This window comes from Pholcus phalangioides, unplaced genomic scaffold (genome assembly GCF_987345545.1).
Source record: "Pholcus phalangioides strain wild (caught in Gottingen) unplaced genomic scaffold, Ppha-v1.0 ptg000004l_1, whole genome shotgun sequence".
Classification (NCBI taxonomy): domain Eukaryota; kingdom Metazoa; phylum Arthropoda; class Arachnida; order Araneae; family Pholcidae; genus Pholcus; species Pholcus phalangioides.
Window position 1 is genome coordinate 7,482,253 of NW_028301597.1, and position 26,410 is coordinate 7,508,662.

The 26,410-nt window shown below is 40.5% G+C and overlaps 2 protein-coding genes across 5 annotated transcripts in view; both read right to left on the reverse strand.

The window, feature by feature from the left end:
- LOC149086509 (coiled-coil domain-containing protein AGAP005037-like) overlaps positions 1-26,410 on the reverse strand; it is a 758,714-nt gene that overhangs the window by 556,249 nt on the left and 176,055 nt on the right. The window lies entirely within an intron of this gene.
- LOC149086512 (uncharacterized) lies at positions 19,916-21,016 on the reverse strand. The gene has a single exon (XM_089255971.1). The coding sequence runs from the start codon at positions 20,664-20,666 to the stop codon at positions 19,917-19,919; it is 750 nt and encodes a 249-aa protein (XP_089112097.1). The 5' UTR covers positions 20,667-21,016; the 3' UTR covers position 19,916.

Below are 26,410 nucleotides of genomic sequence, written 5' to 3' on the forward strand. Positions count from 1 at the left end.
GGCCACGCGCCACTACAGCAACTGATGACCGGTATAACAGAACATAGAATGCTACGCAGCTGCAAAGACGGTTGCTCTTGGCAACAGGACGAAGGGTGTCCAGCCAAACAGTACGTAATCGGCTTCATGAGGGAGGGCTCTATGCACGTAGGCCAATGGTCTGCATTCCGTTGACCCCACGCCACCGTGCGGCCCGAAGAAGATGGGCTGCTGAACATCGAGATTGGGAGCAACATGATTGGAGCCAAGTGCTGTTTACAGACGAGTCCCGATTCAGTCTGGAGTGTGACACCCGACGTGTTCTGGTATGGAGGGACAGGGGCACTCGAAATAATCCCGCATTCGTTCGTGAAAGGTCACAATACAGACGAGCTGATTGGATGGTATGGGGTGGAATCAGCATAGGCGGACGTACGGACCTGCATATCATTCGGAATGGCACTTTGACGGCCCGAAGGTATGCAGACGAGATACTGCGACCTCATGTCATCCCTTACGCTGGAGATTCCTTTGTTTTCCAGGATGATAATGCCCGACCGCATAGAGCTCGTCTGGTGGAGAACATGCTTGAAGCTGAAACAATACAGCGTATGGAATGGCCAGCGTGCTCTCCTGACCTGAATCCAAGCGACCAAGGCCGCCTGTTATTGTCCGAGACTTGCAGATTGCACTTCTTGAGGAGTGGAACAGTATTCTCCAAAGTCTGATTGATAACCTCATCGCATCCATGGCAGACAGGTGTGCAACAGTCTTTAGCTGTTCGAGGTGACCACACGCCCTATTAAAACTCATGCATCATGTCTAAACACTACTTTTTTTTTTTATCGCTTACATGTAACCAAATTGTTGCCCTAAATCATCTTTTCACGTTTTTTACATATTTTCAAAGAATTAAAGATTAATTCCAAATTTTTTTACGTCTTTTTTCTGTATTGCGCATTGATACGCGTGTACTATCCATTGTATGCCAATACGTGGCTGTCTCGCACGGTTTTCTTCACTTTTTTGCTTGCTCCCCTAATTGTTTTGAGCAGTGTATATATAATTTGTATACATATCAATCATCATCGTCAACAACCACCATTTTCAATCCACTGCTGGATGAAGGTATCTCCTAAATTTTGTTGACAGAGTTCATATTTCTTTTTTAGAGGGTTTTTGGCCGTATTCCTCCAAGCTGGCCAGTGCGGGTTGGAGGAAGCCCATCCGCGTCCGTTCACCACGTGATAAACATGGCTATTTACAGGTTGCACCACCAGAAGGTGCGGATTGGACTTTAAGCCTCTACTCCTAGTCGATTCCTTCAAGTCCTCATAATGACATGTATACACATATACCATCTTTATTGCACTTTCAAAAGCCAGGGGGGCAATGGCCACCCCTGACCCCTCAATGATGGCCCTGTATAATTTTCAAAATCTTTGTCGACTTTTTTTTCGCCTAGATATTAGAAACAAAATTATTTTGCAAATGGAAAATTACAGTAAAACTTCCCAACAACGGCCACTAACAGGAACATCCAAAATAAATTAAGCCTTCTTTCCACGGCATATTTATGTTCAGTCCGATAGCTAAAGACATTCTTGTAAAAAGATTAACACATCCCTCCCAAAAAATTTATGCCCTAGATATTTCTATTCATTTGCTATTTGCGAGGTCCATTTTTCGTATTGAACTATCCCTTAAAAACGGGAGTGCCACATAAACAAAGCTTTTCTAGTAATCGGACAGCTTGTGTATTCCTTGTTGTGATTACTGTTGATAGCATGTCTTCTGTTGTCCCCTCTAATCTGTAAGTTTTTTCCCTCTCCACTGCCTTCAACACTCAACACCCATCTCGCATTTACCCAGGAAAAGAAATCGTACACATTTTTTCAACTTAGTGTCCAAAGTTATCGTTCGGAAATAGTTGATCTGAGGTTCTTGTAATGTTAAGTCTGAGACTTTTGGTTTCAACAAAATATGGCAGCAGTTCGGAGGTGGCCATTAGAAGAGATTTTACTGTATATTATGACTGTCGGTGTGGTGTGTACAGAGCGGTGAACATGGAACATTCCTTTATTCTACATTAATACAGAACAACTCTACGTTATCATGCAAAACTGACAACCCTCCGTCATGAAGGTTAAAATTTAACTCCTCGAGAATGTCTTCATCTCTCGATAAAACATGAACCCCACTTGTCTCGTGAATAAAAGTATTACTGTACATCCTTGTCAACAGCTTGCCTGTTACAATATGAAATTAATATTTTAATTAGGATTTTTTTTTTAGATTTCTAAAAGGTTGAAAACTGCTGTTCACAATCATGACAACATGGCGAACACTGATGATTCAGATGGCAAATATGAGCTTGAAGCAGCTACTACAGCATGGTTCATACTCTTTCAAGTTAAAAAAATTCAAGGACTTTTCCAGGCAAAATTCTAAAATTCAAGGACGTTTATATTACACTCGATAAAAATCATTTTTTTCAAAAAAGTTAAATTTATTCTAAATCTAAATTAAAAACTTAGCATTCTTAATTGATAATTAAAAATTAAGTTTTTAAGATATATAACTTCCATACAACAGTTATTTTTCTTGTTTTTATTCATAGACAATAGGCCTACCAAATTCTGAAAGGACTTAAAATAACAATTGAAGTTTAGCATACAAAATGGCATTTTATTTTTGAAACGATACTAAACTTTATAAGCAAAAAAAAAAATTAGAAAGCACATAGTCAGATACATTCATTAATTTAATATTCCGACATAAGGACATATACAGTTGAATTCCGTTATAACAAACTGCAAGAGACCGAAGAAATAACTTTGTTATAATGAAATTTCATTAAAAAGGAATTCCAGGACTTTTTGCATTGTTTACTACGTAAACTTATCTTCGGGATTAGAAAAGCGTTCGTTAAAATGAGATTTTTGCTATAATGGAATTCGTTAAAACAGGATTTGATTATCTGCAAAAAATATTGGAGAGATATCAAACTTTTCCACCAAAAAGGAAAACCTTGAATGAAAAGCATTATTATCATTCACACTTCAAGCTATGAAAAACTATGTAACAGCTTAATCAAAACCTCAGGATGGTAGAATTCAGTTTCTCCAGAACATTAGGAGATTGTAGAAAGGTCTAAGAATAATTAAATGTTTTTGCATTGTAAAATTTATTTTGCTGGGGGGGGTGTCAGAGTTTTGCTGACGTAATACTTTAACGGCCCCTTACCGAAAAAGTTAGCGCAAAAATTCGGGATTTTTTTCCCGTATTTACTGAATATATGTCCCGCATTTTTATCGAGAAAATATGGTCAGCTTGTTTATTACTGAACTATGGTTGAAGAACCCTTTGGCCGCGTGCGTCTAATGAAGTCAATTCGCCGCATTTAACAATAAATGAAGGGGGACCGGACCCCGATATGTATATTGTACCCGGAAGGGGGACCAGACCCCCCGCTATATATTCTAGAAACCTTGCTTTTCCAACTGCATTTCCCGCGGCGGTATCGTGTTTTACTGCCAGATTTTAGGTAACAAGCACTAAGGAAAAATAAAAATACCTCCGGTTCACGTGACCATACGTCCCGCAACTCATTGCTATTGCTTCGCTCTTTTTTGTATGGGTTGTAAAAACGTTGTGAGAGAAACGGGGAATCAGAAAAAAGAAATTTAAGGCAGAAAAATCTTTTCAAGCACTTCAAAATGCTTTTATTTTTTTTCAAGGACTGCTACGATTTTTCAAGCACTTTTAAAGACTTGAAAATGAACTTTTTTTTTCAAGCACTTTCAAGGACTGTACGAACCCTGTAACAGGCATTATCAGAACTGGCTACAGTTGCTTTGTCGAGGGAGGATTGCACTAATTTTCCAGATCAGTTCTGAAGTACCGAAATCAGGAAGTCCCACCAAAGCTGAACTAAGGCGCAAAATAAAACTGCTCCAGCAAAGATTGAATTGGATAAGATGATACGAACCTGTGCCAGTGGAATGTTAAAGCCTGTGAATCGCTAAAAGAAATAGTTTAGTTCTGTAGCTGTGCAAAGAGAGAAATCATTGAGTGTTTATGGCTTCACTACAGAGATTTTTTATTGTCGTGTGAGATTTGATTTCTGTGACTTACACGTTCTTCCATGTCAACTCCCCAATAATGAATACACAATACCCTGCGTTCTTCATGTTAGCACCTCTGGTCTCCCTTGAGCTTCAACTGCATAACTGTGAAAATGCCAATTTCATGCAAAGTTTTTTTTTTGGATAGTTCCAAGTTCTTTTAAATTCTTATGCATCACCTGTGAAATAAAAATATCTTTATTGAAATTTTGGGCCACCACCTGGTCATCTTCCTTAACGTGTTGATTACTGTTGAGATATGCGTGCAATATTACAGTGTCTTAATTAGAGGAAAAGGTGTTAGTTTCTGGCACCCACTTGCAGTGTAAGAAAACATGACAGTTGGAGAGTCATGATGAAAATAAATCTAATGAAAATGTTAAAGAATTTCTTATATGCTGGGAATAATTGCATAGGGTTGGAGGGCGCGGTAGCCCAGCCGATAAGATGCTCTCCCAAAGTACCAAAGGATGTTTAGAGGTGTCGCGAGTTCGATACCCAGTTCGTCCTTGTCAGAAAACTTTCCTGACACAGGGGTACAACAAAAAACGGCGACTTGACCGCAGCAAAAATTGCTACCGCAGGGAGTCCCCCATCGAGGGGTTAGCGCACCAACCTCTCGATGAGTATGAAAAACAAGCCTGCCGTTCGGAATCGGCAATAAATTGTAGGTCCCGGTCTAATTAGCCCTCGTGTGCAGAAAATGACCGTGGTGCGACAAAAATGATCAAATGAGCATAGGTTGGAGGGAAAAAAACTCTTTAAATTTAGAGAGTTTGTATACAATAGTGGACAAAGGTTTGCATTGTAAATTATTTCATAGCAAACATACAAGTGCTCTTGTGAATTGCGATTTTAATATTCCAAATTATGCTCTGTGGACCTGTTTGTAAATTGTTTATTTAAAAACTTGTATGTGTACATTGTTGTATGTATAGTGTTTGAAAAAAAAATATTAAAAACTTTTTTCATCTCATTTCTTGCATTGAAAGTTGTTTTTTCAGCAGTTAATTCGGAAATATTCGAAGTGGTGAAATATGCGAATTTTCGAAGTGGAAGCTTTCAATAAAATGCCAAACATAATGTTAGAAATGTATGTTGTTTTTTATAAATTAATTTTGTTCCTCTTAAGTTTTTGAAAAAAAGGTATTTTTCTTGTACGAAAGTCAGTGTTAATTTTTATAAAAAAAATTTTAAGATAAAGAATGCATAATTATTGGCCGAAAAGTGAAAAAAAAACGTAATTTACGGGTCTCGCATTTGGAATTGTCCCATTGAATTAACACGGTCAGGAAATGTTTTGCCTATCTCGTTCCAAAAGGGTGTGATGCGGTCGCGTAAGCGACGGCTCGCGCAGTTCTCACTCCACTTTCTTTATAGTTCAGCGTTGACTATTTTCCTTTTGTTTGGCTAGTTTCCCTTTTCATGCTATGCATCATTCTTCATATATTTCTTCTCCCCTCCCCCTTTCGATTTTTATCCTTTAAATTTTAATCTGAAGCTTAATTTTATTAATTTAACAAAAACCCCATCTCAGAGTCAAATCACATTAATCGCAATGGAGGATTTTCCTGGTAATTACTGTTATAATAAAGTGATCAGAAATGACGAGGAGAGAAAACTTGTTTTCAGAGTAAAAGATGTGACAAAAAAAAAGAAGAAACCGCTAAGGTAAATGCTCAGGCCCGTAAATAGAAATTTCGTTCGGGGGGGGGGGGGGGGGGTTGCAAACTTTCTCACATTTCGTGGGGGGAGGCATACCCCCCCCCCCCCCCATCTCTCGCTACGGCATTCAAGTACTGTATTAGCTTTTCGGTTATACCAGGAATCTTTAACGTGTTGCCCTTGGAGATTTTTGTCGTAACCTATCGATCACCCTCAGAAAATGGATGAAAATATTGAAAAATTATTTATTCCAAAAAATTACGGAAATGATTTCGGAATCTCTTTCTCTCAATGAAAAAAATAATTCCAGAATTTATGAAAAAAAAAAAAAAAAATACTGCAGCATTTTTCTTTCTGGCTGAAGTTGGTTTTCTGTGGTTCCCAACTTCAAGGCGCAAATGCGAGCCGATCTCCCCGTTGAAAAGTCTCGCCACAGAGAGCAACAGTCCTACAACGATAAAACATTCAATCATAACACTTCACTCATAGTTAGAAAAACTAGTGGCAGATGGCAGCACTACACATAACAAGCATTACAGTGAAACAACAAAAAAAAACTTCGTCAGGTTTCACTACACGTACACGCACATTCCCGCATGTACCGATTCGTTGGGGGTTCCGCGGGGTGGGGGGGGGGTGAGGGCTGGCTCGGGGATCCATGATGTTCTTAAGTCAGCCACCTCGTTGGCAATTTGCCTGCTGTGGCGTTGTATTTGTATTTCTTCTTTCATAATGTAATTTCGGTAATTACATGCAATTTCGGAATTCATGAATTTTTCTGTAATTTATTTAAGAAATAATTCCAGAGCAAATCGATGAAAATTCAGAATTAATGAAAGAAATAATTCCAGAATTGATGGGAATTCAGATTTATTCAAAGAAATATTTTTTGAAGTTAATAATTTCCGAATAAGTAAAAAAAAGGCAGCTTATAAATCAATGAAAGAAATATTTTCCTAATTTCTGATAAAAGTTATTTCACAATCAATTATTGCATAATTACTGAAAGAAATGATTTCAAGATACCTATAATGCAGTGAGAAGGAAAATAATTTCAGAATTACGGAAATAAATAATTACAATATCATTTTAAGTGATTTCAGAGTGAAATTAATCTCAGAATCAATTAATTTAAACAGTAATTAATCAAAACCTTTTTCAGGATAAGTGAAAAAGATATTTCATAACTAATCAAAATTGAAAAATGATAATAATTTCAGAACAAATAAATGTCTTCAGTTATTTTTCTCCCTGTTTAACTCGGGGGCCCCATTGATCCCTTCTATTAAGATGGCACAAAATTACATAAGTTGATGGCCCGCGGGCTTCATGGGAAGTTTCAATTTTTCCCGCCATGTATGAAAGTTGAAGACCCCTGCATTATACTATTTTATTTTTTCTCAAGAATTTTTCCGTGCACATAATGGTTCACTTATTGGGTGTTTTTTAAATCTTAGGCTTGGTTGGAAAACTATCAGAAACTATCTTATATACGTATATCTTCGGTCAAACTATTCAATTTGAGCAACGTGGACGGGTAAGCTATTCACAACCATGTAAAATCAGGAGTTTGCAAACAACCCCTGAGAGAAAGAGGTTACTAAATGTTTCGGTTCTAGCGCGAATACGGAGTGAATAAGCCAACCGTAAAGAATTGTGGATGTAGTGAAACCAACTACATCTTTGACAAATCACGTCAAATGAACAGAAGTGAAGGCTTAAATCTTGTGGGTGTTGAAATTAGTAATGTCCCACTCATCCTATAATAATTCGTGAATGTTGAAGAAATACGCTCATGATGGTATGTAATAATAATAATTAATTAATATAATTAATTTTGCAATTAATATAGTTAGTTCTTAATAATTGATTTATATTAAATTTTCGATTAAAAAACTACCTGGAATTGTTTGGAAATTTGACTGGAAAAGTCGGGGAAATTTTATTACGAAAATTTACTTTTTAACACCAAGAATCCAAATTTATTATTTTTTTTTTACTCGCTCGAATGACACCCATAGGCATATGGAATGGTCCAGAGGGGCACAGGCTAAAATGAGATGCCTCTGAATTTCCATATTTCCCAATATATTAATGATTTAAAGCTCATCTCGCCTATTGCTTGAGAGCATCCAAGAGTGCTGTTCAAGAGCCTAATTGGAGAATCACATTCAAGTATGTGATTTTCATTATGCTTTCAAGAAGTAGCGCATTATGCGTTCATCACATTCAAGAATGTGTTCATTATGATGGGTATAGTCTAAGCATCGTTGTTGTTTGTACAATGTTATTAAAAAGGGGTAGATCCTCCCCGAAATGTGATGAACAGACTGATTACATTGTTTTATCGCTGTAGTTTCCCCCCAAAACATATTTCTAGCTATAGGAGATCGCTTCAGATCTCAAACACAGGTGCCAGAACCTGAGAGTCTCGGATGAATGTATTATTTGTGGGTGGGGATCCATCTCATGGGGCCTTCGGGCAAGGTGATTTTTCTGAGCCCCCTTAATTTATATGCTTACTGTAGAAATCTTGAAGCCCTTCCCCCGGCCCATACTTGGGTGAACTCGTGTTAAGATGAACTGATCCACCCTGTTGGCAGACATGGACCTGAAGTTCTGGGGAGGGGGGCACGATGATGTTAACACATACATAATGGTCGGTGATTGTGCATGATCACCAGATTTATCACATTTACGGTATAACACAAAAAAATGTATAGGTCATCTTACACCTTGCAACTGTGGTCGTTGGCGCCCCCCCCCCCCACAGTAAATTAGTACTTTGGGGAAAAAAAAGTTAAAAATCGTCTTGAGCTGGAGCCCTGTCAGACCCATCCTTGTGGGTAGAGATGGGTCACCCGGCATAGGCAGAGATAGACTTGACGGAGTGGGGAAGGCATGATGATGCCAATTCGTATACATGCCATGACTGGAATCTCAGGGTCCGACTTTTACAATGGAAAGGGCCCCGGGCAAAGCAGGCATTAAATATCCCCCCCCCCGACTTGGGGGGGGGGGGGAGAAAACCCTGTATTTTTTATGTGGAAATTTTTGTTTTTTAATCATAATCTGCACTAATATTTCATGTTTTTAACTGATTATGAGCAGCAAATTGCTTTAGTCATCACAGGCATCTTGTAAACATTTAACTTTTAAGCCGGGTTTTCCTAGGAGCAGGTTTTTCTCAGTGAATAGGACCATTTTCAGTCGGCAGAAATGTGTAACTTCATCACGCTACCCGTTTTTATTTTTCAAGCGTAGCGCATCATCTGTTCTGTCGACTGCATATCCACGTATTTTTGCCATCTTAAACAATAAAAATAAAATGAAAAAAAAAGTTTAAGATTGTTAAAAAAGATTATTTCTTGAAATTAATATTCAAATCACAAAAAAAACTAATGAAGGGGAAAAATGGGACTTCCCAATTTTTGTTATTCCGTTTTAATTTGTTTAATCTCAGTGAGAAAGAAGTTAACGGTATTTTCACTAGGATGTTTGCTAACGATATTATTTTGTCGCTAACGATAAATGGCCATGCTTGATCACCTCTTCGAAATTCAGGGAACAGAATACGTGTTTTCTGATATTTTGTCTGTAGATATGGTGAACATGCATCGCAACTACAGCATTTCTTCGTTCGAACAACTCTCGAACACCACCACCCACGAGAGCGGATCTCAGGCGCGCCACCTATATTGAAGGAAGCGGACGATCTTGACCGTCATAACCTATGAAAAACAAAAACATTTAAAAATATTTTAAATTTTCTATTGTCATGGATACATGCGTCTTATCTTGGAAGGTGCATGCCCTCTTGCATACGCCTCAGTTCTGCGCACCTCGATAATGAATTCAAAAATTGAAAACTCCAACACGGAACTCAAGTTGAACATCCGCAGGTCTGAAACACTTTCGATTAACCTGCCTTTATTGCCAAAGAGTGGTTTCTCAATTATATCCTTGGCATTAATTTTTTTCTCGAGAATGGTTTTTTCAGCATCAATTTCAAAATTGCTGGTGGCAATTATATTCCTGTAGCATCGATTTTTTGGCATCAATAATACAGTATATTGAAACGAAACAATGAACCTCTCCGCTAATTGTACAAAATGCAGATGATTGGATAGCACGCGAAGATAATTGGAAAGAAAAGTCTCATTCCTCTGTAGGAAATCGAACCACCAACCACGCACAGAGGACAGACATTTTCTTTCCTAAGAACACTGTGTTCCTTTGAGCTGATCCTTGTCTTCCTTGAGTCCCGTTCACCAGAATCAACGGTAGAATGCCATACCCCCTATTTGCTATGCACCCTTTATAATAAATCCTCCACACCAGCGCCAGATAATTTTGAACCTTCAATTTATTCAATTCCTGGGAGTACGACGACAGCATATCCCATGGATTTCACTATTTCCAACACATTGATTTTTAGCTGGTTTTTTAAGGTAGTTTTCATTTCTGTAGTTCAGCGGTTCTTAACCGGTGGCGGAGCACCGGCCGCTCGAGGAAAATTAAAAAAAAACTAAATTTGAAGAAAAAAATTATAAATATTTTTTAATTAACAAAAATAAATCAGTAACTTTGATGAATAAATAAAAAATAAGCCATTGGGGTTCGGTCATAAAAATTATATACCAGAAAGGGCTCCGTGAGTCAAAAAATGTTGAGAACCGCTGCTGTAGTTCAACACAAACATTCATGGGGGAAGATATTCTTTAATAAGCTTGAAGGTTTGGTCCTCCGACACTTCGCCATCCCATACTTCCATGGAATTCTAGCTAAAAAGCAAGCGCTTTGGCTAAAAGCAAGGAGACGACGGAGTATAAACAGGTTCATGCTTAACAACAAAATACTGTTCCGGATAATTTTCCACAAGACTTCGATGTTGCAAAACAAGAAGCGGTTCGACGGACAAACACAGATTTATTTACAGAACAGCACTTTACACGTATTTACAAGCTAATCAGAGAGCTAACAACTTTCTTGCAACGTTTAAACGCAACTGACTTCAGCAATAGAGTCTGTCTATTCGAATCTCTTTTAGCCTGTCTAGCCTCTCTACGTCTCTCTGAGTCTCCGATCTTGTGAGCGCCACGGTATTTATAACCCGGATAGAAACTTCGAGAAAAAGAACATTCCACAAAATTCTATTTCACAGTTTCCTAGTCGGCGGCGTTACCGTATGGAGGGGCGGGACTTTCTAGATTTTTCTCTACACGCCCTGCCAGTCTCCGCCAATCGGACCTTCTCGCTTATAACCGAAACCGGTATCATCGATATTGCTGAATCGATATTTCTATCGTCGAAAGTTCGTAACATTGCCCCTCTCTTAGAATTGTTCGTCCCGACAATGCAGTCCGGCGGGTTGTCACTGTGGTAGGAGACCAGTCTGTTGAAGTGGACCACCTTGCAGTTCGAGGATGGCGTCTTCTGGATCCGAGCTACGACGTCGTTCAGTCTCTTCACGACTCTGTAGGGTCCTTCCCATGACGTTTGAAGTTTCGAGCACAGTCCTTTCCGGCGCTTCGGGTTCCAAAGCCAGACGAGGTCCCCTTCCTTGAAGTCATGAGACGCAGCCCTCACATTGTAGCGGCTCTTCATCTTTTCGAGGCCGATGTTGATCCGGTGCCTGGTGATTCGATGCATGTCCTCGAGGCACTTCTGGAGTCCCTGGACGTATTCTTCCGGTAGAAGAACAGCATCTGTCGGTCGCCGAAATATCAGATCAACTGGCTTGCGACGGTCCTCTCTCATCAGCGATGGCGAGTATCCGGTGCTCTTGTGGGAGGTCCTCGGTAACGGTCGAATTCTTTCCAATGGCGCTTCGACGTTGCGGCGGTCCCGGGTGCGCCTCGGATGTCCTTTGCGGGCGACGCAGGCGTCGCAATCCTTGCACCACTCTTTCACATCGGTCCTGGACTTGTCCCAACAGAATCGTTCTCGGACCTTCTGGAGAGTCTTAATCACGCCGAAATGTCCACCGGTCGGGCTTTCGTGAAATTCTTTCAGCACATCTTTTACACGGCTCCTTGGCAGTACGAGTTGCCACCTGAACGTCTTTCCATCCTCTGACTCCCACCTGCGGTACAGCAAGCCATCTCTCATCGCCAGAGAGTCCCATAGCGCCCAGTATCTCTTGGTAGTCGGACTGGAAGAGACGACGTCTTGCCATGCTGGTTTACTACCGGTGGATTCTTTCCAAGTCCATTATCGGCCGTATGTCGGGATCTTCTAGTTGGGCCTTCCTGGTGTTCTCGTCGCTCCAAGGATCGTCACTTGAGACTTGAGATGTTATCTGTCTCACTATAGGGCTCACCGGTCCGCACTTCTCTTCTGCCTTGGGGCAACGACAACGGTTCTGTGTACCCGGTCCTCTCGTCAGGGCGTCGGCATCTCCATGTGCTTTTTCTCTACGAAGCTGGATCGTCTTCTTCATGCCACCTGACCCTCGTGAGAGAACAGTTCCGGTCCTGCCATTGGTCTTCTTTGCATCGGCGATGCACTCTTTTTCTGCTTCTGGAATGTCCATCACTTTCTTTGGAGGTACTTCGTTACGACCACATCCGAGCAGGTCGACACGCTCCTTCGGCGTGTGCAGCTGGTCATTCCTCATGTCCAAGGAAAATCCGTGTTTCCTCAAGAAGTCCACTCCGATGATACATGGATCCCTTATGTCTGCCACGAAGACGGTGTGTCGATAGGTGACCGTGGCGAACTTCAGTGAGACTTACAATTTTCCGCGCACAGTCATTTTCTCACTTCTGCAGCGTCAACGATGGTGGTACATAGAGAAGCCGTTGCTGGAATTTCCGAGCCAGGTCCGTTCTGACGATACTCACGTTGGCTCCGGTGTCGATGACCATCCTACACGACAGTCCATCGATCTCGCCTCTCACGTGGACCCCGTGGTCTCCTCCGTGCATCTGTGAGACGTGGTACACTCGGCATGGCGCATCTTCCGTACCGGTAGCTGAAACTGAGCATACGCTCCGCAGGTGGCATTTTTCTTGACTTTTCCAGGTTCCCAACGACTTGTCTTTCTCATTTCTCTCGGTCCCACAATCGTTTTTGGCACTCTCCAGGTCTTTCGGCTCTCTGACGGCAGTAATGGAGGTGGTGATATCTGTCACGGCTGCCTTCATGGCTTCGATGCCTGATTTCATCTGGCTCGCCAAAGACATCAGTTGGTTCAGCTGTTCTCGAATTCCATCCATGTTCATCTTCCTTGTCTTCATGCAAGTCTTGAATTATCCCACTTCTGACACCAAATTGTTCCGGATAATTTTCCACAAGACTTCGATGCTGCAAAACAAGAAGCGATTCGACGGACAAACACAGATTTATTTACAGAACAGCACTTTACACGTATTTACAAGCTAATCAGAGAGCTAACAACTTTCTTGCAACGTTTAAACGCAACTGACTTCAGCAATAGTCTGTCTATTCGAGTCTCTTTTAGCCTGTCTAGCCTCTCTCCGGCCTACAGGGTGATTCAGAAAAGATGGGAAAAACTTTAAGAAGTGATATTACACACCAATACAAACAATAGTCATCAAAGAATGCATGGTATCTAAGGGCTCTTTCACACGGAGCGGATGCGGGTCCGGAAGACGTTTTAACTATTGGTACATACGGAGCCTTTCAGACGATGCGGAAGTGTTCGGATGGCGTCCGCATTTGTCAAAATCGCATGTGTCAACTTTTAAAGATGATTTTAAGTGAATTTTTTTTAAATTATTTGTCATAAATACCCTTAAAACGTCATATGAAGGTCCTTGTCCATCAAAAGGATGTACCCACATACGTCAATCCATCCGTTTCCTTTCGAGATAAAGGAGATATAGCAACTTTAACTGCCTACGTGTTGCATACTTTTAACACGAGGATTTTTTTTTTAATTATTTAAAAAAATTTTATTGCACAAAATATGGGTTAGTTTTGGTGATTTTTGAAAAAGTTGCATGTTGTTAAAGTTAAAATTCAATAAAAAATAACCATAAATTAAAATCCTAAAAGCTCGTGTTAAGGTAGCGTAAACTGGGGTGACTTTGTGGCACTTTGAGGTTTTCCTTGATATCTTCTTCCCTTATGCTTTGCCTAGGCTGCTGGGGATTTTACTAAGGGTAGCCTCACATCTCAGATTTCGATTTTTGGTTTAAAAAAAAATTATGATGACAAGGAAAAGACAGCGAATTTTTCTCGCCAGTCACACCCATTTTTATCCAATTTCGGTTATCAACTTTACTTGGAACCTTTTAGAAAAATTATTTCTGTCCAAAATAAGGTCATTTTTGAAAAATAAATTTAAACTATTTAAAAATAAAATTACCTCTGAAACATAAAAAATCAGTTTATTGACATTTTTAAGTAAAGAAAGCGTTTATTCTTACTTTTTTGTGGAAAACTTTAATTCTCTGAAACATTAACAAAAATAAAGACTTATAACTCGAAAATATAAGGCTCTTCTTAAAAAATAACACTATAAATATATAACATTCATTTCTTCGAATCCACTACAAACTTGTTGTCCATGCCAATTGGTCAATTGATTTTCATTATGATTCGGCGACTCGCATACCGAATTTCGTCACCCGGATCAGGCACAGTAAAATTTGCTAACTTTCCTCGTGGCCATTACACACGCCTCACCGAAATGATAAAAAAATGGTGAGCATCTATTTGTTTCTTATGACACTAAGAGCCTCTTGAAGTGTTTCATTTGAGTAATTGCGGTAGGGTCGACTACCCAGCTTCCACACATACTTGCGAACCATTGCTGGGACAATAATTAACTAGTGTAAAAAGGGAGAAAACACTGGAAAAACTATGGTCACCACCTAAATCCCCCATTTTTTTTTGTTTATGCGGCATATTTCTGCCAAAATGCAGTATGTTTACAATTCAAATAGGTATTTCTTATCGTAACTGCTACATAGAAATATTAAATTACCTAGTGTTCACGAAACACACTCTCTGCACCAGGAGAGGTTTACACGCGCTTGAAAAATTTTGTGTAAATCGCAATATAGCCTAATCACACAGTAAATCACAATATAACGCCGCCTGGCAGTCAAGTGGTTACAGTCACCCCAGTTTACAATATGTAACACCATAGTGTTGAGAGAGACACCGAGTCTCAAGGCATTTGAATGAGGGATGTTTAAAAAAATATTCCAACTAAGTGTTTTGAGAAAAAAACATTTTAGGGAAAAACATTAGCATGTGTAATGCCTGCCAACAATTCATATTAAAATATTTTAAGAATATTTTTAGTACAGGTAGAACCTTCCTTTTGTCCATACTTCACAATTTTATTCTTAAATAATAAAATAAAACTTTAAAAAAAAATTAAATACTATAAAAAACAGCCCGCTATTCACGTACAACGTTCACTGGGTGAAAAAAATGAGCAAATATAATGTGAAAAAGCATGCGGATGCGCATCCGCTCCGTGTGTAAGAGGCCTAACATGAAACGCAAACGCGTTTCGAAACGGCCGCTTCGCAGTAGTGATAAATGTTCAGCTTTGCCATGTGAGGGGGGGGGGGGTGTGTGGCCCCCACAAGGGGTGGGCTGACAAGGCTCCAGCCCTGGAATAATTTCATAATTTTTTTGTTTCTTCACGCTATAAATTCATCATAAAAGGGCCCGCGAAAGTCTGATTGGGGGGCCCGTAAAAGATCCCAGCCGAGGGACCCTGTTCAGGATGTGGGGACCAGGGGGGGGGTGGATACCCCTCTAGGAAATCGTAATCACAGTTCAATAAAAAAATAGACACAAAAATTTAATTTTTTTTTAATTTTAATTGAAAGTTCATTAATAAAATAACCTAGAAGGCTCAGACCTCATGCCCCCCTCCTCTCGAAGCAACTTCCCGAGGTCACCAAGTCCCTTATTGTATATGTTGTTTACCTTGATTTCCAGAAGGCATTCGATCGGGTCCAACATGGTGAACTCTTGAAGCGTTTACACGAGATTGGAATTGGGGGCAACTTGCTGAATTGGATAGAATCGTGGTTAAGAGATAGGTCGCAACGAGTTATGATGAACGGGGAATTCTCTGGTTGGACAGACGTCACAAGTGGAGTTCCTCAAGGAAGTGTCCTTGGCCCCATACTTTTTTCACTTTTTATCGACAAACTCGATCAGAGTATCGATGGGATTACTAGCAAATTCGCAGATGATGTGAAGCTAATGGGGGTAATCGGGCATCAAAGCGATAGGGAGTCGCTCCAGAACAGTCTAAACAGGATTGCAGCATGGGCAAATGAATGGAGCATGACGTTTAGCGTTGATAAGTGCATGGTCGCTCATTTTGGTTCGAACAACCCACGGTTCTATTACGAGTTGAATGGTGTCACTATCCCGGATGCAACTAGGGTCACCGATTTAAGAATTCTCATTGACGAGCGGCTTAGGTTCTCTGAACATTGTTCAGCGGTGGTCAAAAAATCGAATAGAATGCTTAGTTCGTCCTGGACTGGAGTATGCTGTAAGGTTTTGGAGACCATACCTACAGAGGGACATAGACTTGGTTGAAGGGGTGCAGAGAAGAGCTACGCGTGTCCTTATTGGCACACAGGACTTGAGTTATGAAGAGAGACTTCATTTTTTGAATATGTTTACATTGGATGTATCGGGAATTATGAGATGCATCGGTTGCGTGTAGTTACAGAGACATATCTTACACAAGGGACGGACTTTATTTCACACAACATCCTATATACATGACGAGAAACGAACTGCGCAATAACTAGAATAATCACCTGATGGCGCTTTGAGCGCGTACATCAATCCTCGCTCTGAGGAAGTGGCTTTCTTTTCCCACACGTCGGCGGCGACGCCACAGACTATCCCCCCAGTGAGCGAGCGAACGCTAATGTAGGAAATACAAGATTGACATTCACATATTGATGATACAAAATTATAACAAATAATAACCAATGTGCATGTGTGTATAAATACTTGCGACAGCTGAGAATTCAATATTTTGCTAAGACGAATGAAAAATACGAATATATACGATGTTAACATGTTTGCAATGATTTGAAAAAATAAATAATGTAAATTAACACTTATGCGAGAAATGCGAAAATAATATGTACACATATGCGAAAATGTAAAGGCATAACACAAGAATATAAATGGGTGTAAAAAAACATATGCAATCAAAAATACGAAACAAATCGTTCTGGAAAATGAACTCTTCGTCCATAACGAGTTGTTACTGTTTTTTCTGTCGTTGACACTGGACTTTTGGAGTCCTGTTTAGAACTGATCTCATTTGGTAGTTCGGTGACTGCAGGTGGTTCTCTGTCATCCATGGCGAATGCAGGCTTGACTCTGTCAATAGACACTGAGATAGATTTACCATTTACTTTGATTACAAAAACTTTGTCGGTCCTTCGCACTACAGGATATGGTCCAGTGTATGGTGCGCTTAATGCAGGTCGAACTTTGTCTACGCGTAAGAACACATGAGAACAAGATTTTAAGGAAGGATGAACATAAATCTTGAAAGTATTCTTATGAGATGGAGATACGGGTGATAAACTCCTCATGAGCGAAGACAGCATTGATGCATAGGTAGCGTCTGGTGTAGATTTGGACACCTCATCTGAAAGTAGGTCAGATGGCAATCTAATAGTGGTTCCATACACCAGTTCGGCACAGGTAGCTTGAAGATCCTCCTTGAAAGCGGATCGTAGACCCAGGAGGACTATCGGAAGCGATTCTGACCATTTGGTATTGTCGTGAGCAATGATGGCACTTTTTAGGGTGCGATGAAATCGCTCGACCAGACCATTGGCAATTGGATGATATGCAGTGGTTCGTATGCGATCTGTTCCTAGTAGTGCTGCGAGCTGCTGGAAGAGATGAGATTCAAATTGAGTTCCACGATCTGTGGTCACTGTTGAGGGACACCCAAAACGACTGATCCATGAATCAAAGAATGCTTTGCAGATGGTTTCGGCGCGTATGTCCGGTATCGGTGTTACTTCGGGCCATCTTGTAAATCTGTCTATCATGGTAAGACAGAAGATGTTCCCGTTTGATGGTGGATAAGGGCCTATAATGTCAATGTGCACATGTGAAAAACGAGCGTCGGGAAGTGCGAAGGTGCTCAGAGGTGCTTTTGTGTGCCTCTGGATTTTCGATCGCTGGCATGATTGGCAGCAGCGTACCCAAGCTGTGATGTTTTTGTTCATGTTTGGCCACACATATCGTGAGCAAATGAGGTTTTTTGTTACAGCGATTCCGGGATGCGATAGATTGTGAAGGTGGTCAAAAATCAGCTTTCGATACGAGTCTGGAACGAAAGGTCTGGGTGAGCCAGTTGAAATGTCACACCATAATTCACCATCTGTTAGATGACATGGCTTCAGTTCCAGCTGTAGAGATGTGTTGTTACCCTTCAAAATTTCTTTCAGTTCCGGGTCGCTTGATTGAAATTCCCCGAATTCTTTGAAATTAATGTCCTTAGAACCAGTTATTGCGTCGATTTCGATTCTTGACAGTGCATCTGCGACATAATTTTATGAATAAATTGCAAATAGTTCTCGGTCGTATGCGGACCATTTGTTTTGACTTTTGGACAATTTCATAGAGAAGAATGCGATGGGTTCCCATTTGTCGGCTAATTGCATGAGAGCACCACCCACTGCGACATCTGAAGCATCTACCCAAACACTTAATTTAGCTCCAGGAAGTGGATGTCTCAGGAGTGTGGCATTTGCCATGGCATCTTTGGCCAAAGTGAACGACTTTGTTGCTTCATCGGTCCACGCGAGTTGGTCGTTGGCACGAGCAGAACGAGGTGATTTTTTATTTTTATGACCTTCGAGAAATTTTATTAACGGATGTAACAAATCGGCAGCTTTCGGAATGAAACGTCGATAAAAATCGTACATACCGAGAAATCTTCGAAGTTGTGTCAAGGTCGTTGGCTGTGGATAATCCAAGATACACTGAACTCGACCTGTCAGAGGTTCGATGCCGCTTGTAGATAGCCGGAATCCAAGGAAGTCGATGGTTTCTTTACCGAAGTTGCACTTGGAGACGTTGACGCAGAGTCCATATTCTTGAAGTCTGTTGAAGAGAGTCTTGAGATGATGGATGTGTTCATCAGGATCTTTTGATGCAATCAGGATGTCGTCGACGAATGCGTAAACTCCAGGAAGTCCTCTGGTCACTTCATCGATGAATCGCTGGAAGGTTGCAGAAGCGTTGCACAATCCGAATTGCATCCTGGTGCTCTCAAACAATCCGAAAGGTGTGCATATTGCTGTTTTGTGGATGTCATCAGGATTTATTGGGATCTGATGATAGGCTTTTATGAGATCCACATGGCTGAAAATTTTAGTACCATGCAGTTCAGCAGTGAAATCAGCAATGCAAGGAATGGGATATTTGTCTTTTAACGTTTGTGCATTTAAAGCACGGAAATCTCCGACCGGTCGAAATTCCAAGGTACCCTTTTTTGGTACCATATGAAGTGGTGAGGCGTAATTACTCCTCGAAGGTCTCAAATGCCCCAGTTGCAGCATGTTGTGAAATTCCGATTTCGCTATTTTTAATCTGTCTGGAGCTAACCTACGAGGTTTCGCCACCACAGGCGGTCCTTTTGTGGATATATGATGGATGGTGTTGTGCTTTACTGGTGCATTTGGATTAGGAAGTTTAGTGATCTCCGGGAATTCAGAAATCAGCTTGTGATACGCCGAGTCACCGGTAATCGTTTTCACCGAATGAATGCACGTTGCGTTTGAGACGCGTCCGGGACGTTTCAATTTCGTTTTCAAGTCACGTAGGAACTTGTTGCGAAGGTCCGGGACTAAGTCGAAATAATGAAGGAAGTCCGCACCCAGTATAGGAGTTGACACATTGGCGATGTAAAATAAAATGGCCAGGAAAAATTTCGTCTCAAGCCGAAATCCACGGAAAGAATACGTTGGCCGTACACCTCGATGGATGATGAATTCGCGGCTGCGAACGCTTGAACAGGCCGTTGTTTGCGCTGAGAAAGGCTTGCCGGCAAGATCGAAACATCACTGCCCGTATCAACGAGGAAAGATAGATTCGTTTTCATGTCTTTCACAAACAGGCGACGTGACGTAGATGGCAAAGAGCAAGTCGCCTCTACTCTTTGCTGAGTTCGTTTCCCGAATATTTGCAGGGAGAGACACATTTCTTGGCATCGGTGCCGAATCGTCGATGATACCAACACTCGTCGCGATTTTTCGATCTGCTACGCTGTCGCGGGTAGCGATTTCGGTACGGGCTACGACTTCGCCCTCGGGAAATCTCGTCGATTCGCACATGGAGCTTTTCGATTTCCGACAACAAACGTTCCTCGATGGAATTCGCGGAAGAGTTAGAACAGGCACTTACCGCTTGTGGTGCTACGTCCATGACGCGATCGGCGATTTCGGCCGCTTTGTCCAACGTTAGTGGTGTGACTGCAGCCAGGATAGATTGCACAGATGTTGGCAAATGCTGAAGAAACAGTTCCAACATGAGCTCGTCCGGAACGCTGTGTGATTCCGCGCGACGCCGCATGACGCGCAAAAGTTCACTTGGACGACGATCACCGAGTTGCTCCCCAGTGAGAAGTTTCCGTATCTCTTGCTGTGACGATTCACCACTGCGCTTGATTAATTCCGATTTCACGTGTCCGTAGGGATCTGTTGCCGTTGGATTCGTGATGACATCGCGGATGACGGAAGCTGCTTCCGGTGGTAGATGGGCCACTATGTAGTTGAATTTTGTGCGACTGTCCGTTACCGGTTTCGAAATCCCCAGTTCGAAAGTTGATTCGCACATCAAGAACCACAGTGTAGGATCGGCGAAATTGTACGGTGGTATCTTTACCGCTGCCACGTCCGCCATGCTTTCGCTTTTGCGTGGGCGAGAATGTTCAACAGCACGTGTTGTTTCCGTTGAGATGCGTCCGCTGTTTCTTTTTTTTTTAGATATAATGTCTCAACTGATGATCAGACTTTCCAAGGTCACCAATATCGGGAATTATGAGATGCATCGGTTGCGTGTAGTTACAGAGACATATCTTACACAAGGGACGGACTTTATTTCACACAACATCCTATATACATGACGAGAAACGAACTGCGCAATAACTAGAATAATCACCTGATGGCGCTTTGAGCGCGTACATCAATCCTCGCTCTGAGGAAGTGGCTTTCTTTTCCCACACGTCGGCGGCGACGCCACAGATGAACGCAGGTGTCGAGGAGATATGATCGAAGTGTTCAAAATTTTCAATGGGATGGATAGGATGGACCGTGAACTTTTAGTACACCGCCAATCGACTGCTTTTACAAGAGGACACCAGTATCGAATAATGAGGGACAATGCACGGTTATGGTGTCGCAGGGAATTTTTCTCTAATAGGGTTGTTAATAAATGGAATAGCTTACCCCCGGAGGTAGTAAATTGTAACACAATTGACACGTTTAAAAAGAAATACGATAAACATGTTGGGGTAAATCGAGAAACTACCCATACTTAGAATAAGACAACCATAAGTATTCCTCATGGGGCATTGTATAATATTTTATCATGTGTATATATTGTTTATAATTTTTGTTAATTGCATTTTTAATTGGGTTGCTGTATTTTTGAAATATATGGCATCCATATTTTTATGGGCATCTTTTTCTCAGACACCTAGTTGGGCATTTTGCCTGTTGTGGCGTTGTATTTGTATTAATAATTCATGGATATTCAATACAATCTGCATACGCCCTTGTGGGCCCTATATATGGATTGGATATCTTGAAACCCTAGACCCCCATATATCTTCTTGTTTTGTTCTAAAGCGTGATTCTACTTGGTTCTGCTAACCCTAGACCCCCCTCCCCGTTTTTTTCATATCAGAGCTCTTACGGCACCTACGATGAAACATTCTTTCCGGCACAAGTTCCGCGAGCTTGACCATGCAAATGAAGCCGGGTCAGGAACCGCCGCAAAAAACCTGTCCACTTCACCATTTTGAACCCCTCAAAACCCTGTTTTTAGCCTACAGCGTGAGGCGGTTTTGGCAAAAAACAGGTTTTTGCGCGGTTGGGCATCAAGTAGAGCGGTGGGTTAAGACGCGGATTTACAGATTGCCTCTGCCAAGTGCTGGCCCGCGGCTCCCCGACAAGGTAAAATTAATTATCAAATTACAATTAATACAATAATACAATATTACTTATAATTTACAAGGTGTTAAATAAAATTTGTGATCGTTATTCGAGCTATTCTAGTTCCAACAGCGGAAAACTACTGACATTCATTTATTGTTAATGACGGAAATAATTTACTACGTTATTACGAAGGCCCGGATGTTGTTGCTCTAAAAATCTTGAAAAATGACTACAAAAATGCCATGAAAAAAACCAGAAAACCAGTTATGTTCGAATGTCGAACGAAAAAGTTTTGACAGCATCAAAATCATGTAAATTTTTTTCTCAATTCCTTCCCCCCCCCCCCTCTTTCGTTTAGGTTTCATCAAAAATAACAATTTTTCAAATAAACGAGTTATAATTTCATGAATCTGTAAGGAAACAGTTGCTTTATGGCACCAACAAGAGTGGGGCTAACGGGGGGGGGGGGCCGACACGATTCTTATCATTTTTCGTCTTGCACAAAAAATTCAGGATTGAGAGTCCCGTGAGCAATCTGATCAGATAATAAGGGAGTCTCGTGTTCACAGAAGTGAAAAAAACAACTATAAATAAAATTCGGAATCGGAGTCGCAACTAGAGGGGAGCAGGCAGGTCTGATGCCCCAAGCGCTGGACGTGAAGGGGCGCCGAATTCACCATTTAACTGCTTCATACCGTGCACCACCCAAGCTCTATCAACCATTATCAATTTCAGCCATTGCCCCGGATGAGGGGGCTGGGCGGTGTCGGGTGCTTTATTGTGCATATATAAATAATAGATGGATATAAAACACATATATTAAAAAAAAAGACAAACAAAAAGTACATACAGATTTGAAAAAATTATGAAAAATTCCTATTGTACAAAATTTACGTCCATGATTTTGTAGCTCTAATGAGCCCTTTTGTCGTTTTCTGTGGCCAGGCTCCTGGTCCTGGACCACGTCTTCTCTTAAGGGTTTGGTGGCTCGTGAGCCCTCTACCGTGGCCAGGCCAGCGCCATGTCTTCTCTTCTAGGCTTGATGGCTTGGTTTAGTCCTCTACCGTATAAGTTTCTAATTGAGGTTTCCGAGGAATTTGGCAAGGGCGAAAATTCAAGGAAAGGTGAAAGTGAACGGCATTTGGCACAAAATATTTCATTGATTGGCTCGCTCGAACTGATAAAAGTAAAAAATATCGATAAAAAACTAATTTTTTTCCGCTTATAAAATTTATTCATGGGTCTACGCAAAACATCGCTGTGACAAAAACATCGCACGTCAAAACATCGCCTGAACATGGCCCTCAAAAAAAGATCGCCTTATGAAAAAATTTTTAATTAAAAATTTAATGGATTAAAAATTGTAATGTAAATCACCTCATCCCTTTTTTTTTGTTCAACTGGTAACCAAAGCTGCACTAAAAGTGCATTTAACTTTCAAGCGGCTTTGGTTGTGGCAAAGCCAAACTGTCATGTGTATGTTTGTGTTCGACTGTTTCCACACATATTAGTTTTCTCTCAATCCTTCGAATTCGGCCTTTTTTTTTGAGTAATGGACAATGAATAGAGAGAGTTCTTATAAATTCTGTATTATACAAAAAAGTTTTTTAACAGCTAGCTAATGCGAAGATATATTTTGGAAAGAGAGAAAATTTAACTGCCCCTGCGGGGAATCAAACCCACTTCCTTTCACTAATCGAGTGAACGCCCTAGACCAGCGGTTCTCAATCTTTTTTTGCTCATGGCCCCCTTTCAACCATTTTTCATTCCTGTGGCCCCCTTGTGACCATGATCAATTTCCTACTCCCCCCTCTCGTTTTCCCGTTAAATGACAACTGTTCAAATATTTATAGAGTGAAACAATGTCACTCTCCGCTTTTCATACGAAGTTCGAAAGCCTGGATAACCAAGCGGAGATCGAGAAATTGTTCGGAAAGAAAATTCACATTCCTCTGTTCACATTCACAGAGGAATGTGAATTTTCTTTCCGAACAACTTCTCGATCTCCGCTTGGTTATCCAGGCTTTCGTACTTCGTGTTCAAATATTGTTTGCAGTATAAATATGTGTTTGAATTTAATTTATTTTTAATTTATGAAAATTAAAACACAGTTAAAAAAAAATATAATAAGTTATTTTCAATCAATGTGTAAACATTGCGCTTGAAGACGGCATAATGTCATCAAGTTACTGTTCGGGATGAAGTTTGAATTATTTACAAATTAGTTTTTCTTCGGTAAATTTGAATTTTGGTGAATCAGAATTTCAAACAAATCAGGAAGTATAAATAATCAGATTTCAAAAAAGAAAATTATCGGTTTATTGATTATAGTTTCGATACGGTGAGATTTACATTCATCGAGAAAATCTGATGTCCCGCTGAATGACAAGTTATCTCCAAGTGGCTTTTTGGTTCATAATGTGACCTCTCTCTCCCACAGGCGAACGAAGCAACGTGTGAGTTGGCTTAAACACAACACAATATTTCACATAACAGACACTACTGTATGTAATATACAGACGGCATAGGTAACAAGACGTATGGTATTTTACTTTACTGGCAATCCGCGTTCACCCTACAGGAATACTTTCAATTAGAAAAATTATCCAAATAACGTGTATAGTACTCAGATATGTCATTCATGTTGCAAGGGAGTGTATAGTTATTAAAATAAAAATGTTAACTTTTTATACGGACACGTGTGCTCAAAAATTCAATTACAATGTTCTTGCCTTGACTCTTTTAAAGCCCAAAAAAAAACGTTTTATCCGCATTTAACGTTGTTTTTTAGTTGGTTGTCTTCAAATAAATGTCACTGTCAACAAAGTGACACTGTATGCATATATACAGTACATTCACCTCGAAACCTTATAATTATTGATAACACAAGCTTATGACAAGGGCTTTGATATTTATGACCTAAAGAAGAAACGTAGCAGCTAATAATTTATCATCAATGACCTTTCATCTTTAGGTAAAAATCAGAGCCCTACTTATGAGAAACTGGTTACACACACGCAAAAAAATCATTGTGCTTGCTTTTGTGAAAGTCTTAAAATTTTTGATATTTCAAGTGCTAAATTTCATCTTTCAACTACTCAAATCCTTATCCTCGGCATTGAAATATTCTGCCCACCAATCTAAAATCAATCAAATCTTTATGTTACGGTTACTTAAATAGGGAAAAAATTGCGAAAAAAAAATATTCTATGCATTTTGCTTGAAATTAAATTTTTTTGGCCACTCTTTTAATAAATTTCCTCATGGCCCCCTTATCAGCAGTCATGACTCACCTTTTGAGATATTTTCCTCCATGGCCCCCTGGAATATCCTGGGGCCCCCAGTTGAGAACCACCACCCTCTAGACTATACAGAGGCAACGAATATCTCAGTCTTTCCTTGGAGCTCGTGTGCACTGGACACGTCCTTTTACCCGGAGAGTGAAAGGTTGTGGGTTCGATTCCCCGCACGGGCAGTTGAAGCTTCTCTCTTTCCACAATATATTTTCGCATCAGCTAGCTGTTAATAACCTTTGTATGGATAAGCGGAGAGTGACATCATCCTCGAATTTTGTATTATCTGTACCCAGAGCCGTTATTAGGCCCTTTTTGAGCCGGGGAGACATTTCGCACCACCCCATCATAGAAATATGGTTTCCAGATTCCAAAAAAAAGGGGTATGAATTTTCTGGTAAACCGTTAAATTAATAAACCATTCACTATAGTTTTCTTCATCAAACTGCAAACAAAAGGCTAAATTTCTCCTGAACCAGAACACCAATATTGTTTATTGTAGGCTCTTTCGAAAGCTGGTATAGTGGACAAGTTTTTGATAAATTTAACCAACTGTAGTAGGTACAAGAGTGTTTGCGGAATTGGTGATTAAAAATTTTGGCGACAATTCGATTCTGAACTTCTGCAATCTTTCAACGCGCTCGCAACTTAATCAAGACATTTCAATGAAATTAGTGTCACTTTATAGGATTTTTGTGTTCTTCCCAAACATGCGCTTAGTTTGCGTGTAGGTCTTTTTTTGTTCAGGTATTTTTTTTCCATAATCGATTATCCACCATAACTCGAAACGGTTCAAGATAGGACAGGGTTGTAAGGGTGTTTCATGTTCCACTTGGATTTTTCTATCACCCCCTCCCACCTTTCATTTGGCAGAATAGGATTCACTCTGCATATGCATATACATGTTATTGCCGAAGTTGGCCAGTTGACCCGGCCAATGTCCAAAGTTCGGGCTTTCGTCGGGCTTTGAACTGTCCCTATATATCGATTCCTATGATTCGGGGTCATCCTCACGTATTTTTTGTGATAATTATGACCACTTATGATTATCCAAAGCTAACCGTATAATAATGGCAACCTTAACTATCAAAGAAATCAGAATATCAATATTATGGTGATGTATATATGGAGGGATATATAATGATCGACATATAGGGACTGGCCAAAGCTTAACGAAAGTCCGAAATTCTCACAA